Source organism: Brachyistius frenatus, unplaced genomic scaffold, assembly GCF_029030835.1.
Source record: "Brachyistius frenatus isolate BFR_SWC_R1_liver_20210118 unplaced genomic scaffold, ASM2903083v1 Contig_3, whole genome shotgun sequence".
NCBI lineage: Eukaryota > Metazoa > Chordata > Actinopteri > Embiotocidae > Brachyistius > Brachyistius frenatus.
In genome coordinates this window covers 3,834,939-3,847,898 of record NW_027210602.1, presented here as the reverse complement: position 1 = coordinate 3,847,898, position 12,960 = coordinate 3,834,939, and the positions used below count along the sequence as shown (strand labels likewise).

Below are 12,960 nucleotides of genomic sequence, written 5' to 3'. Positions count from 1 at the left end.
TGCTGAGACTGTCTTCCCATAAAAATGATGCAAGTGGATTATTATGTCCCATAGTTACGTTTCATTGCACTCTCTAGTGGCCATAGTAATTATGACCACATATCTATTTCCATCCCTCCAGCTTTTTGACACTCATATAAATGAAAAGCAAGTTAGGATTTCTTTGGGATATTTTGGGATGAATAACAGTAGGCTACCATATAACTATTAAAAGAATCCTTATAAAATTTGAACAAAAACCTAGTTTGATCCTTTTTGATGAAAACCCTGATGTGCCTCAGTTGTCTTGATAAAAATGTAGTCCATCTTTGCCGGGATGGACTGAAAGTTCTGCAAGGCTGGTCCATTCCTGGGCAGTGAAAAGCAAAGTCTTTAAGAGTTGTGCTAATGTTTTGTCATTGCCATCAAGATAAACCCTTGAATTAAATTGGACTGCCTCTGTTAGGAACGAAAATCCCTCTGCTTACAGTAAAGCTTACTAGTATACATCAAGCTGCTCAGTTTGCTCATTTGAGAAAAAGACTTGCTCTGCTGTTTGTAGCTTTGCTTTGTGCAGACATAAAAGTAAGCCAGCAACCAGCGTGAGCGTTTTATTTTTGCACACCCTGGTGATGATGTCTGATATTGACCGTGAGATGCAAATCATTAAAATATTCTAAGAAGCTGTAGCTGCTTGTGGGAGTCCAGTTCATGCTTATCCTAATACATTAATTTTAAAGCATTTTTAAAAAGATATCAAGTTGCACTAATTTGTGTGACATTATGATAATGAAAGATAAACCATTATAAGATATCTATCAAACGAGATATCTTATAGATATCCCTATTAGGCCGGGATATGAAAATATAATTTGGTAGTTCTGCCTTCTACAACCATTCTTTAAATATTTTTTTGAATGAATACATTTTAACAAGGGAATGTTTTTAGCTGAAACTGTTCAGAGAGGTGTGAGTACAAAATCCCGTCATGACAAACTAAGATTATTATCAGAACAGGCTTACTATTTCCTATTATCTTCAAATACAACAGGTCTAAATCTGACCTGGTCCCCTCAATAAAACCACATCACTTACACAAATGAACATAAACGATGATTTTCTAAAAAATATCAAATTTAATTTGGCTATAAAAGTTGTATTTTTTCACATGCATACCCACACATAATTAATCATCATAAATACTGTCCAGTGATTTCTGTTTTTCCTTTTTTTTTTCTTTTTTTTTCACCTTGATTCACAAAGCAAGCACATACGGTGGACTGATACATCTGATTTCAAAGGACACTATGGAGAATGCTTGCAGTCTTTTACAGGGAGAGGAAATCTCAGTGCACTAAAAAAAAGGCTGTCATAAAATCAAGTAGAAACATTTATAAATTATCTACAAATGGATCGAAGTACAAAAGAGCTACAGCGTTTAGAGACACTACACCCATTCACAAGTGAATGATTTGGTATTGGATCACCATATTGTTTGAACTTTGTCACAGATTGAAAGAGAAACGTTTCATAAACAGCTTCGGAACGGAAAGAATTAAATGTAAACCCTATTGCCAGCCGAGCTTTTCCTACATTCATTTATGGCCTCCCTCTCTTGTCATTGCATGCCATCAACAATATTAATAGATTCACACAATAAGCCCACATCTGACGAATCTTTCAAGTGCAACTTTACATAAGGAACAGCTGGATATGAACAGGATTGAATGAACATCTGAAACTAGACAGAAAGAAGAGAAGTTTTGAAATCATTAAAGCTATGAGACATACTATCCATCCAGGTAGTAATTCACTTCTTGAGCACTTCTTTTCATAATGTTGGTACAGTATATGCAGATCGTCTCTTTAAGTAACATTATTCTAATGATCCTGTAGAATTAAAATACACAATGTCTGTCTCCTCGAAAGCCAAAAACTGAGGTAGGACAGTGGGTTCAGCTGTGTTTGGGACACATCTGAAGAAGGAATTATTTGCAGTACGTGATCAATGAGATGAAAGTTGACTGTTGCAGTCTAAATGTAAAAAAAAAAAAAGTTGTATTTTCTCACTTCATGCAGCCTCATCTGTGGTGTGCCAATCTGCAAGATATATCGTCATTTCTGTAGATCTGATTTTTCTTTCTGCTGAAAATCTTTTCATGGTATTGTGCAAATAAATGTATCTGTCTTTGAAGACTTGATTGAGTATATAGAACATTCAACAAGTCAACAAACTAAAGCAACATTGTTGCTTAGAGTCTGCACGCTCCAGAAACCAGAAAGGCTTTAAATCCATCTGTTTACTTCATTAATTGTCAAATCATCCAGGATCATAGGAATAAAGTCGAATCCGTTCTGTACCAGATTTCCTTCAAATATAATCTGTGTAACATATTAACTTTGTATGGTATAGTCCTTATATACTGTAAGTACAAGTCATGTATATGTAGGCGATAAAAACAAGGTAAAATGTCTCCCCTCACACGTCAGGCAGATGGAACAAAACCAGAAAACAATGAATGCACACGTTGACATGATGAATTGTAGTTCTTATGAGGCGTCAGCGTGTCCCACCAGCTGTATATCAACATGAGACAACCAAACTAAACAGTGCACAGGCAATGGAGGTAGTAGCACATCACTAGATTACAGGACCAATAACTACATGACCTCTCCTTCAGAAAAACAAACAAACAAAAAACAAACAAACCAAAAAAAAAAACTCCGAAGTGAACAAGAAATATTAAAAGTGCAAAACATGAATGCATCACATACTGTCTTACATACACACAGGCACACAAAACATGTCTTTTTACCAATCATCAGACAAAACACCCACCTTTGTGCAATAGGAAGATAGACACAAAATTTTCTCTTGAACTAGGCGTTTCATGACAGTTTGACAGCGAGGACAACAAACATCACTGCTCTTATTTAATTCTGAAAAATGACAAAGCACAAGTGACCCGTCATAAAACAAACACAAAAAAAAAAACCTGGTGTAAGTCCTAATCAAACGAGGACTGTCACGCTCATATTGTTTTCGTAAAGGCCACTGAGACAGCTGAGCTCACCTGGTGTTTTTGACGTTAATGCTCTGTTGCCAATCTGTTATTCTTTTTTTTATTATTATTATTATTTCTTTCATCACAGAAGCTTTCTCTCCGCTGAATCACAGGTACAAGTGGAAATGGTTCTTTTCTTCCCACATGCACTCCCACCTCTCTATGATATTGCACTGAATAAAGAATTTTGTTAGCAGCCAGCATTACTTCACAGAATGCCTCAATAACAGTGTAGTCTTTTTGAGATCTTACAGGAGTGACATCAAAACTCCACAATAATTGAGTTTTTTGTTTTTTTTGCTGGAAACGTCTGTGTAACCAGATTGCTTTGTTGTCACAGCTAACCCTGCTCCAAACAAATGTAAACTTTTCTTTTGCTTCAGAATAAAGAAAAAAGAGAAAAATACATGTCATGAAAATCCTAGTTGTTGTTTTTTTTAATCACCCCTTGATTTAAAATACATCACAGTAACATGTTTTTGTGTCTGCAGGTGACCTCACTCTTGATTTTTGGCACTGCACTGTACATAATTTAGTTGATTTGTATCCATCACTGAACATGAATAATTGTATCACTTGTTATATTCAGATAGGCTCAAGCATTCCCGGGGACAAAGCTCACATCCTCTCTGTCATGTGTTGTTAGATCAGAGTTGATTGTATGGATGCAATGTACAGAGCCCAGCATGTGCACGTTGTGTACATGAATGCCTGTTTTGTTTTATTTCACAGGGGAGAGCCTCTTCAGCAGTTTCTTTCCCTTGGAGAGTAATCCCTTCTTCTTCTTGTTTGCCAGATCTTGGGAGTCCCGGGAGTCCAGCGGAAGGTGGGGAACCCTCGTAGGGCTGAGGGGTCTCATGGTACCCGGGAGGAGGGGGCGAACGATCGGGGACGGCGCTCGGACGGGTATGGTGTCGTTATTGACCGTGTCTGGGGTTTCCGAGGTAACCTGGGGAGAGAAGTGATGGGTAGGTATGGAGGCATGGGGCAGCGTATTACAAATGAATCAACATATTCAGTCTAAGCTGCTCTGACTGTCTGTCTATCTGTCTGAATGTTTTCTACATCAGAAAACACTGAGGATGACCTGCTGTCAGTGGTTTGATTGGATTTCTACAAACACAGTGATGGAAATTTGAGTATTTTAGCAGTAAGAGCAGAGTTTAAGTAATACAACACAGTGTTTGCCTCTTTCAAAGCCATTTCAATAACATTTGTGGATGGTTAAAGTGTTTCTGAAAGGCTCGTGAAAACTTTGCCTCAAGCAAAAATGATGACTAAAAAAGCAACAATCAGAGATGAAAAGACCATCTTCACTGATTTAAGATGTTGATCAGGAGCAGATTTGTGGTGAGATTAGATTTGACTGACAGTAACCAAACCATCCATTTATCTGTCAAAAGATTCAGATTCAAATATTGATAAATCCTGACTCGTGCATTGATTTACGCAGATTAGGTGTAACATTAAAAACACATTATCATCTAAATGAATTGAGTTGATTGGAAACACCTCTCATTATATCCCAGTGCAGTTTAACAGCACCACAAATTACAGTCTCCAAAATGACCATTAAAATAAATAAACATCTCTCTCAACAACAAATAAACATTGTAGTCTTCATGAAGGGAGGATTTATGTTCTATAATAAAGCTTCACCTGTCATCAATTTTAATGTTGTGGCTGATGGGTGTATTATAACTTCACCTTTTTTCTACTGAGCCGGTGAAAATCTGAGAGGATTCCAGAGAAAAATAGAAATGCAGTAATCAAAACTGTCAGAAGATGGTGGATCCCATCATTCATAGCAGGGAGATGACTATGAAAATAAGTTTTCAGGGCTTTTAAAATTGCCAAAAGGCACATTTATCATGACCATCTACCACAGATAAATCAGATGAAATTTTTTTTCGTTAATAAATTACATTCATGTTTGCAAAATAAGAGCAAAATTACAAACCATTCTTAGATATGAACTATAAGAATATAGGTTCGGGAATGTGCCCTTAAATTCAAACATTTCATGTCATTTATAGTGAATCTCTGATAATATCAGCATTGAATAAAACTAATGTTTTCTGCACTCTACTGGTGATAACATTTTTCAGCAGAGCAAAATAAACTGAAATGTTTTCATCAGTAAAACTGGTTGAAACTTTCCACTATCTGTATCCAATTGGCAGTTGAGTTATGGTATGTCTTCACACACACACACACACACACACACACACACACACACACACACACACACACACACACACACACACACACACACACACACACACACACACACACACACACACACACACACACACACACACACACACACACACGCGCGCGCGTTGTACATATAGAAGAAACATGTTGAGCACAACATCAGCACACCACAGAGCCGAAGAAGTCCACCATCAGTAGGCCATGAGGGAACATACGGTACAGCCAGATACGGTACAACACCCAGGGACACAACTGTAGATACCAGGCTTCTCATCTAATGCAGCAGCCGGAAACACGCGCGGCTATTTCACATGATGGACTTGGATTTTCTTTTTTTTTTGTTCTATATCATGAGGACTTTCATTTAAAATAGGTTCGAGTATAGATTTCACAAACTCTGGTCAGAAAACAGACGACAAAATGAATGACATTATAAACAATAATAATGCACCCAAACATTTTGGTCAAAACTGAATTGAGAAAAAAAGACAAATTTGACCGATCTGATCCATGAAACAATACCTTACAGAGAGACTTGCTCAGTGCTTCCGTAATGCAGGGCGGCATTTAAAAACCTTCGCTGTAACCACGAGCTGTGTGTATTAGAGTGGCGAGTCTGGTATCTCAAGTTGCTGACTTACTGTACAAGGCAGACAGAGCCATTTATGGTGTGAAATGAACAATCTTCTTCTGTTTGTTTGTTTTGTTTTGCCAAGCGGGTGAGGAAAAACAAAAAAGAAATCAGATGTGGGAGCATAGTCACCGTCGGTAAAAAAAAAAAAAAAACCCACACCACTATGACAACTGAAAAAAAAAACACCACCACCACCGACAAGAACAACAACAACAACACCAACACACATGAACACACAGCGCAAACAAGAATGTTTTTAATATCCAATTTTTTTCTTTTATTGTTCCATTGTAACAATACAGTATGGATGACTCGGTGCTGCAGTTAGTTTTGTCTCTCGAGCTCAGAGCAAACATGGCATATCCACTGTCAACAGGGCTGAAAAATAGATCTGATGTGTGTGCAATATACATAAAGAAACAAAGCCTCTTTAAGGAAACACAGCAGTCGACCCAAGAAAGTTACTAGAAAATGTATCAAGATTGAAAAAGGCATGCTTTTCTCTCTTTCTAAACTTTAAAGTTCTCTTCTCAAATTATTTTCTCTCCGTGTCATCGGGTAGCAATAGTTGTGTGTTAATAAAGCACTTCTTATTATAATTATACACAATAACCACAATTTGATTTTGTGTTCCAGTGCAAAGAGGTACCAAATTATCTCGTGTAAGGAATGAGTTAAGCCTTTTTCAAAGTCCTCCTTAACCAGTGCTACATGCATAAACCACCCGCAGAGCTCCCACAGTCTATCCTCGCTCTCTCTCTGTCCATGTCAGGCTTTGCTTCTTCCTTTCTCTGAGTCTCAGAAAGGCGTTAGCACTGGGTTTTTGTCCCCTTTTTCCAAAAGGGTGAGGGGAGGGAGGGCGGGGGGGCGGGGGCCGGGGGGGAGTTGTTAGTCTGTATAGAGTCACCACTGTCACCACATGGACAAAACACACACAATGAACAGCACACAGACGGCAAGTGGAGGAAGCAAGAAGACGTAAATCAAGAGAGAGGACGGAGGATGGATGAACACAGGGCCTAGCGCTGAGAGCGGCGATGATGATGTACCCGTTTGCCCTCTGGGACAATGGCGACGGTGGTGGGAGCGGCGGAGTTGGCAGGGGGCCGGTTGGCGGGCTCTTCCTGGGGGTAGTGGGACGGAGTATCGGTCAGATACACCTCCACGTCATCAGGCACTTCTTCCAGGAAGTTAGAGGGAACCAGGCCGCGGTGGCCGTTCATCTCACCCTGCGAGGCGAGGCGAGGCGAGGAGAGGAGAGGAGAGGAGAGGAGAGGAGAGGAGAGGAGAGGAGAGGAGAGGAGAGGAGAGGAGAGGAGAGGAGAGGAGAGGAGGAGAGGAGAGGAGAGGAGAGGAGAGGAGAGGAGAGGAGAGGAGAGGAGAGGAGAGGAGTAAACATAGCTGGTAGAATATTGAGTCCTAACAAGATTGATCATAATGTTTTTCATTCTGTTTATATTTGGCCACTAATTTGTCTTAATCCCCTCTCTCAAACCTTCTTATCCATCTATGTCTCAAACATTTTCAGTTTAATCTGGAATCTACAATTAACAGACCTCTGATAATTATGTGCATTAAAGGAATAGTTTCACATTTTCGGAAATATGCTTTTCCAATTTCTGGGCAAGAGTTCAATAAAAAGATCAATACACCTTAATGTCTGTACTGAAAAAAAATAAGCTATGAAGCCAGTAGCCTGTAGGTTTAATTTACCATAAAGACTGTAAATGGGGGAATTAGCTAGGCCGCCTGAGTTAGAAAGCTAAAAAAAAAAAAAAAAAAAAACTCTAAAGAATTAACATGTCTTTTAATTGAAAATTGGGCCCAATGCAGACTCTGAGAGGAAAAAGCAAACATGGGCAAGCAGCACTCACATAATAGAACCCATCTTCATCAATATCTCCAAACACAGCCATGATGTCCCCAGCACAGAACGTCAGCTCAGCCTATCAGCAGAGAGAGATACACAAAGAAATACACAAAGAACACAATCCAAATAATGTCAAGTTTGGGTGATACAATTTTACACCCTAATTCAGTCTAGACAAAAAGAAAATCCATATATGGTATGACTTGGCTTTTTGTTTATATCTTGGCTGCTGTTCTTTTACATAACGTATTTTGTCTTTTCCTCATCAATAATCACATTTTTATGCAGATTACTCTAATTTAAAACAAATTCCCAAAAACACACATCACAAAGGTGTTAATATCTGAAAAAGATGATATTGTAAGGTGGCTTGCAATAGTTCACTGGCTGCAGCAGTGTGTCCTTCACAGTTAGTGATACCTCAACATCAACATTAGGGGAGCTCTCTCTGGGGTCGTAGTCGTAAAGAGCCACCATCCTCCTCGAAGCCTGATCTCGACGAAGACCTCTTCTGTTCTGCTCTGGAAGGCCATAATGAATGACATTATAACAGGAAGTATTCAACCTCGTGTTTTCTTTCATAATATTGAACCCTTTTTCAAGTCCACCCGACATAATTACATGACTGTGTTCAAACACACGGATCTTTTAATGTGCATGAGATCGAGCGTGCTTGTCTGGTACCTATTCTGTCCACAGGGGTGCTGAGTGGCAGAAAGCCCTGTTTGATGAGCTGGTCCATAGTCTCCTCGTCGTCCGCTCGTATCTCTGACACCATGTTACAGGGGATCAGCCCCATCCTGCCCCTCACTTCTCCTCTGTAAAACCCATCTGTATCTTTATCCCCGTATATCTGGTAGATAAGAGAGTGAAAGAGCAAAGTTTAGATCTTCTGCCATGAGTACTGTTAAGGTGAGTTTAGCTTTCCGGAGATTACAAATAAATAAATAAATAACCAGAATTCACTAAATCACAGTATCTAAGTATCATAATTTGAAAGTCTCACCCTAATTATCTGCCCCTCTTTGAAGGGCAACTCTTCGTCAGCTGCATCTGGGTTGGGGGACATGGACAGAGGATCGTAGTCAAAGAGGGCCACAAATATCCGAAAGGACTCCTCGGGCTCCGACTCGTCATAGTACGTGGGAGAATGACGATCCCGATCTCTGTAGCCATCTTAAACACACAAAGAACAACGAATAAAATCCCATCATCCTGTATCACTAGCTTATAAACCAATAAATGTGACCTAACACACAAAACAAGGACTTTCTGGAAGACTTTTATATCCAGCACTACAGACTTTTTTTTTTTTTTTTTTTTTTTGTTTTACTGTAGTCTAAGCTTGTTTTTTGTTGTGAAGTTTGAGCAGCCTGTGTTTTTGGTGTTTGGTCACAGATGTAGAAGATTTTTGAGTTTGGCAACAAACAAAAAAAACGTGAACCAGTTCTGTGGTGAGTGAGTTTGTGACGTATCTAAGCCATGCTTCAATCAAAGGAAATCAGTTGCTTAATAAGTCTTATTGATTCGATCATGCGGTGTTGCATGACAGATTGGATCTTTCTCGCCATATTTGTGCTTTTCAGCATGCAGGAAAGAATCTGTGACCAGTGAACTATTTCATAAATTTCCTGCGGCACACACACACATGCATTCACAAACAAACATACTGTACACGCGAGATGTGTATTTTTTTTTGTGTGTCTAATTTTACATTTGAATGCGTTGTGGGAGACTAATGAGGAGCAAGACGAAACCATGGTGCAACACACAGACAAAATGTAATTCATGGACATGACACAACATCAATAACAGACAAGACTCTAACGTGCATGCTGAAACAAAAGCCTAATAATCCACCTGTGACATATACAGATATGATAATCTAAAAGTTCCCCTGGCGGCCAACCCTCATAGTAAGAAGTGGTTTTAAGCAGGGATGGCAGTGCTGTTGTGGAAGCCTGTTGTGCATAATTTTGCATTGTAATATGTAAAATGCACAAGCTAGCAAAGTGTAATGCTATTGGGCCTACGCTTAATGGTTGAAAGTACAAGCATTGCTCCGAGGTAAACCAATGCAAACCTATAGTAAGTTTGATTAGTGTATTTATGTGCAACTAGGAGAGAAATCTGAGGGGCCGCTGCATCTGTAAACGCTGATATTTCAAACTTATACTTCAAATGTCTAAAAAAACAAAAAAAAAAACAAGAAGAAGCAACAATGTAGTCCTTCTTTAAAGTTTACCCACTGTTTTCTCCTCAGAGTTTTATGCATGCTTGGTCCCATTAAACTGTATGTGTAGTAGGTGTGGTTGTACCACAAAGGGAAGGGTTTTAGCAGGCGTCTTGAGCTCAGTGCAGAGTGTGAGGCATTCCCTGAACAGTCAACCAATCATTTATCATCTGCAACTGTGGAAACGTTCATCCCGGACCCCAAGGTGTGGCTTGCCAGTGGGTCCCACATTTCAGTGCAGTGCAGTCATGCTGTTCAACTGGAAGCATAATAAATACTATTATTCTTTGAGACAAAGAAACAGGCACTTGCAAGTGTCCACAGCTACTTCTTGCCATTTGCCAGGTGCTGGTGGCATTTCGCTGTTGCCATGCTGTGGTGGGGAAAAACAGGACTGCAGGCACATACCATGGGGAGACCTGCTGCCGCCCATGTGCCTGCGGGATGACCACGTCCTGTGCCGAGCTACTTTGCCATAGCAAACATCCTCGTTGATGGGAGAGAGGTTTCCCTCACTGTTATTCTCAGAGGTTACCTCTATAGGAAACACCAGTTAGAAGGTGATGGGGTTATAAAGCAAAGCTCAACTTTCCGCTCCCAAAATATTAACTGAAGATTTGTGTTGCCTCCTAAAACTTACAAGGCCGTAACAAATACACAGAAGAAAGCAACTATAGACATCGACTGTGGCAAATCTATTCTGTGTCACTGTCAGAGTAGATTAACGTCTCAATGTGTAGCGCAACAGTGCACAACAGTTTGATAAAGTTGCATTATAATCTTCCACTGAAGTCCACTAAAAGGTATGAACATGGTTCACAGACACAGAGGTGATCTGGAGACACAAAGAAGCTCATGAAGGTATTAATAGAGTAACAAACACTGTTGCACTTTGGCACAGAAAAAAATGAAAATTATAGAACAACCTATTTCCACTTTCTTTTCCAGCCACCTGCCCATACTGACCAATAGAGGGGACCATTAGAGGTCGTCTCTGGGGCTGAGAGCCACCGTGATGAATTCGTCTCCCGGCATCCCGGTCGTGACGGCCTCCAGCCGGAGTGTTTGTCTGAAACACACGCAAACACACACACACACACACACACACACACATACACACAAAAAAAATACCCACCAACATTAAGCGTTCGTGAGTTGCTCACAGAAACACGGATGTAAGCAGCGTGTGAAAAGAAAATGCACATCGACATACTTGTACAAATTGTATGTAAACGAAATCATGCAGAACTGACAGGCAGGCACTGAAACAGAGACGCAGAGACACACATTCAAACACGCACAAGCCCGTGGGAAAAGTTTACCATTCCAAACTTAATTACTAATAGCAAACTACTGAATTAAGATTCGTAAGATAAATAAATATAAGAAAGGCAAAGATATGTTACACCACTAAGCAAGATGTCTCCCTTCGTAGTGTTAAACCTTTGTCTCTCTCCAACATCCTTCTCTGTGGTTAACACAGCCAGGCTGTCTCTGTTTCACTCCAAACACAATCTCTCTGTTTGTCTGGATGATACAGAAGCATTAAAGGTGCTTTTAGACAACTGCAAATTTATGGAAACAGGACTCGATAATCGAACGGAAGATTCTCCTCCAGTACCTTTTCTCCTCATTCATATGTTTGCTGATGAAATTAACAATTCAGGTAAATAAAACAGTGAAGCTCCTATATCTCTGTAGTTTCTGTGGTTGCCATGGCCACATGTTAAGCTGCAAACACACGTTGAAAAAGTTCAATTATTGTCAGCTGCAGATGTAAACAGCCATGTGGGTTCATGAGAGCCGCATTGAAAACAGTGATAAAGAAATAGAGTTTAGTGCTCGCTATCTGAAAGCACCTTAAAAACCAGTCATTCACTCTGAGTCTCTCTCCGTGGTGCTGAAACATTCACACCCAGGCTCCTTCTCTGTCTCTCTCCATGGTGCTGAATTGATCAAACTCCTCTGCCTCTCTATACTTAAACCTGAGAAACCCCCTTTTTTTCCTCTTTCTTTTCTCTTTCCATTTAAATTTGAATAAAACTCACACACTAACAACACATCAAATGTAAATCAAGGCAGCAGTCTCAATTGAAGTATCTGTGCCTGTGCAGTTCACTATTTAAAAATTTGGTCGGATGACTCTTGGGTTTTAGAATAAGTGCAAAGAACTGCACCTTGGGTGTGTTGTGCGAGTTGCGTCGGCGTCCCTCTTCCAGCTGCATCTCAGAGTACAGCTCCTCCTCATCCTCTTCCATGATGTCAGACAGGTCAGAGCCCCGGCTGCTTTCGCTGTGATAATCTTCATTGTGACTATAGTGAGGCTTTTGGTAGTTACACACACAAACACAAACACACAGACGCAGTTGTTTAAGTCCACAAACGAACATACGTACATACAGTACATGCATGCACACACCAAACACACATGGATGTGCAAACTCACGCACGTGAACACACACGGAGACGCGGGCGGAGGAAGTGTATGCATGCAACCACCCAGACACACATGCACAAACACGCATCCAGACGTACACACATGTTTTACCACTGAAGAACACACTGGTGCTGAAGTTCAAGAGAGTCATCACTCATCACGCTGTTCTTACCGGCCTCCCCAGCTCAGAGCCTCTGAGGAACTCATCGACTGAGGGTCCTCTCCGACGGCCATGCGCAAACCCTTCCTCATCTTCTTCTTCCTCGTCAGAGTGATGCTGGGGAAAGGAATGACCCTGCTCTCCATACCTGCCCTGCCTTCTGTCTCCCTGAAAACAGGTATGAAAAAAAGTTTTTGGTCGTATGTATTTTGCAGTATTGTGATGATAACTCTATGCAGTCCTCACAGTGTCTTTACATTTGAATATACTGACAATCAAAACAACAGAAAACACAATTTTGCATGCGAACAGTAGTGACATGCTTTTAATTTCCATCCTCCCCTTACAGAAAAACCACATGAATT

At 40.3% G+C, this 12,960-nt stretch overlaps 1 protein-coding gene across 8 annotated transcripts in view; it reads right to left on the bottom strand.

Moving 5' to 3' along the window:
- Positions 1-1,095: 1,095 nt before the first annotated feature.
- rimbp2a (RIMS binding protein 2a) overlaps positions 1,096-12,960 on the bottom strand; it is a 66,030-nt gene continuing 54,165 nt past the window's right edge. For 6 of the 8 annotated variants that reach the window (XM_069703826.1, XM_069703799.1, XM_069703816.1 and 3 more), the window contains 9 exons: positions 12,608-12,763; positions 12,176-12,322; positions 10,965-11,067; positions 8,772-8,941; positions 8,450-8,618; positions 8,186-8,286; positions 7,770-7,841; positions 6,945-7,124; positions 1,096-3,993 (listed from right to left, as the gene is read on the bottom strand). In XM_069703826.1, coding sequence (XP_069559927.1) covers positions 3,766-3,993; positions 6,945-7,124; positions 7,770-7,841; positions 8,186-8,286; positions 8,450-8,618; positions 8,772-8,941; positions 10,965-11,067; positions 12,176-12,322; positions 12,608-12,763 — 1,326 coding nt within the window. In that variant the 3' untranslated portion in view covers positions 1,096-3,765. Of the gene's footprint in view, positions 3,994-6,944; positions 7,125-7,769; positions 7,842-8,185; positions 8,287-8,449; positions 8,619-8,771; positions 8,942-8,964; positions 10,536-10,964; positions 11,068-12,175; positions 12,323-12,607; positions 12,764-12,960 lie in introns of those variants that run through there. The other 2 variants (XM_069703835.1, XM_069703860.1) reach the window with 2 other exon arrangements.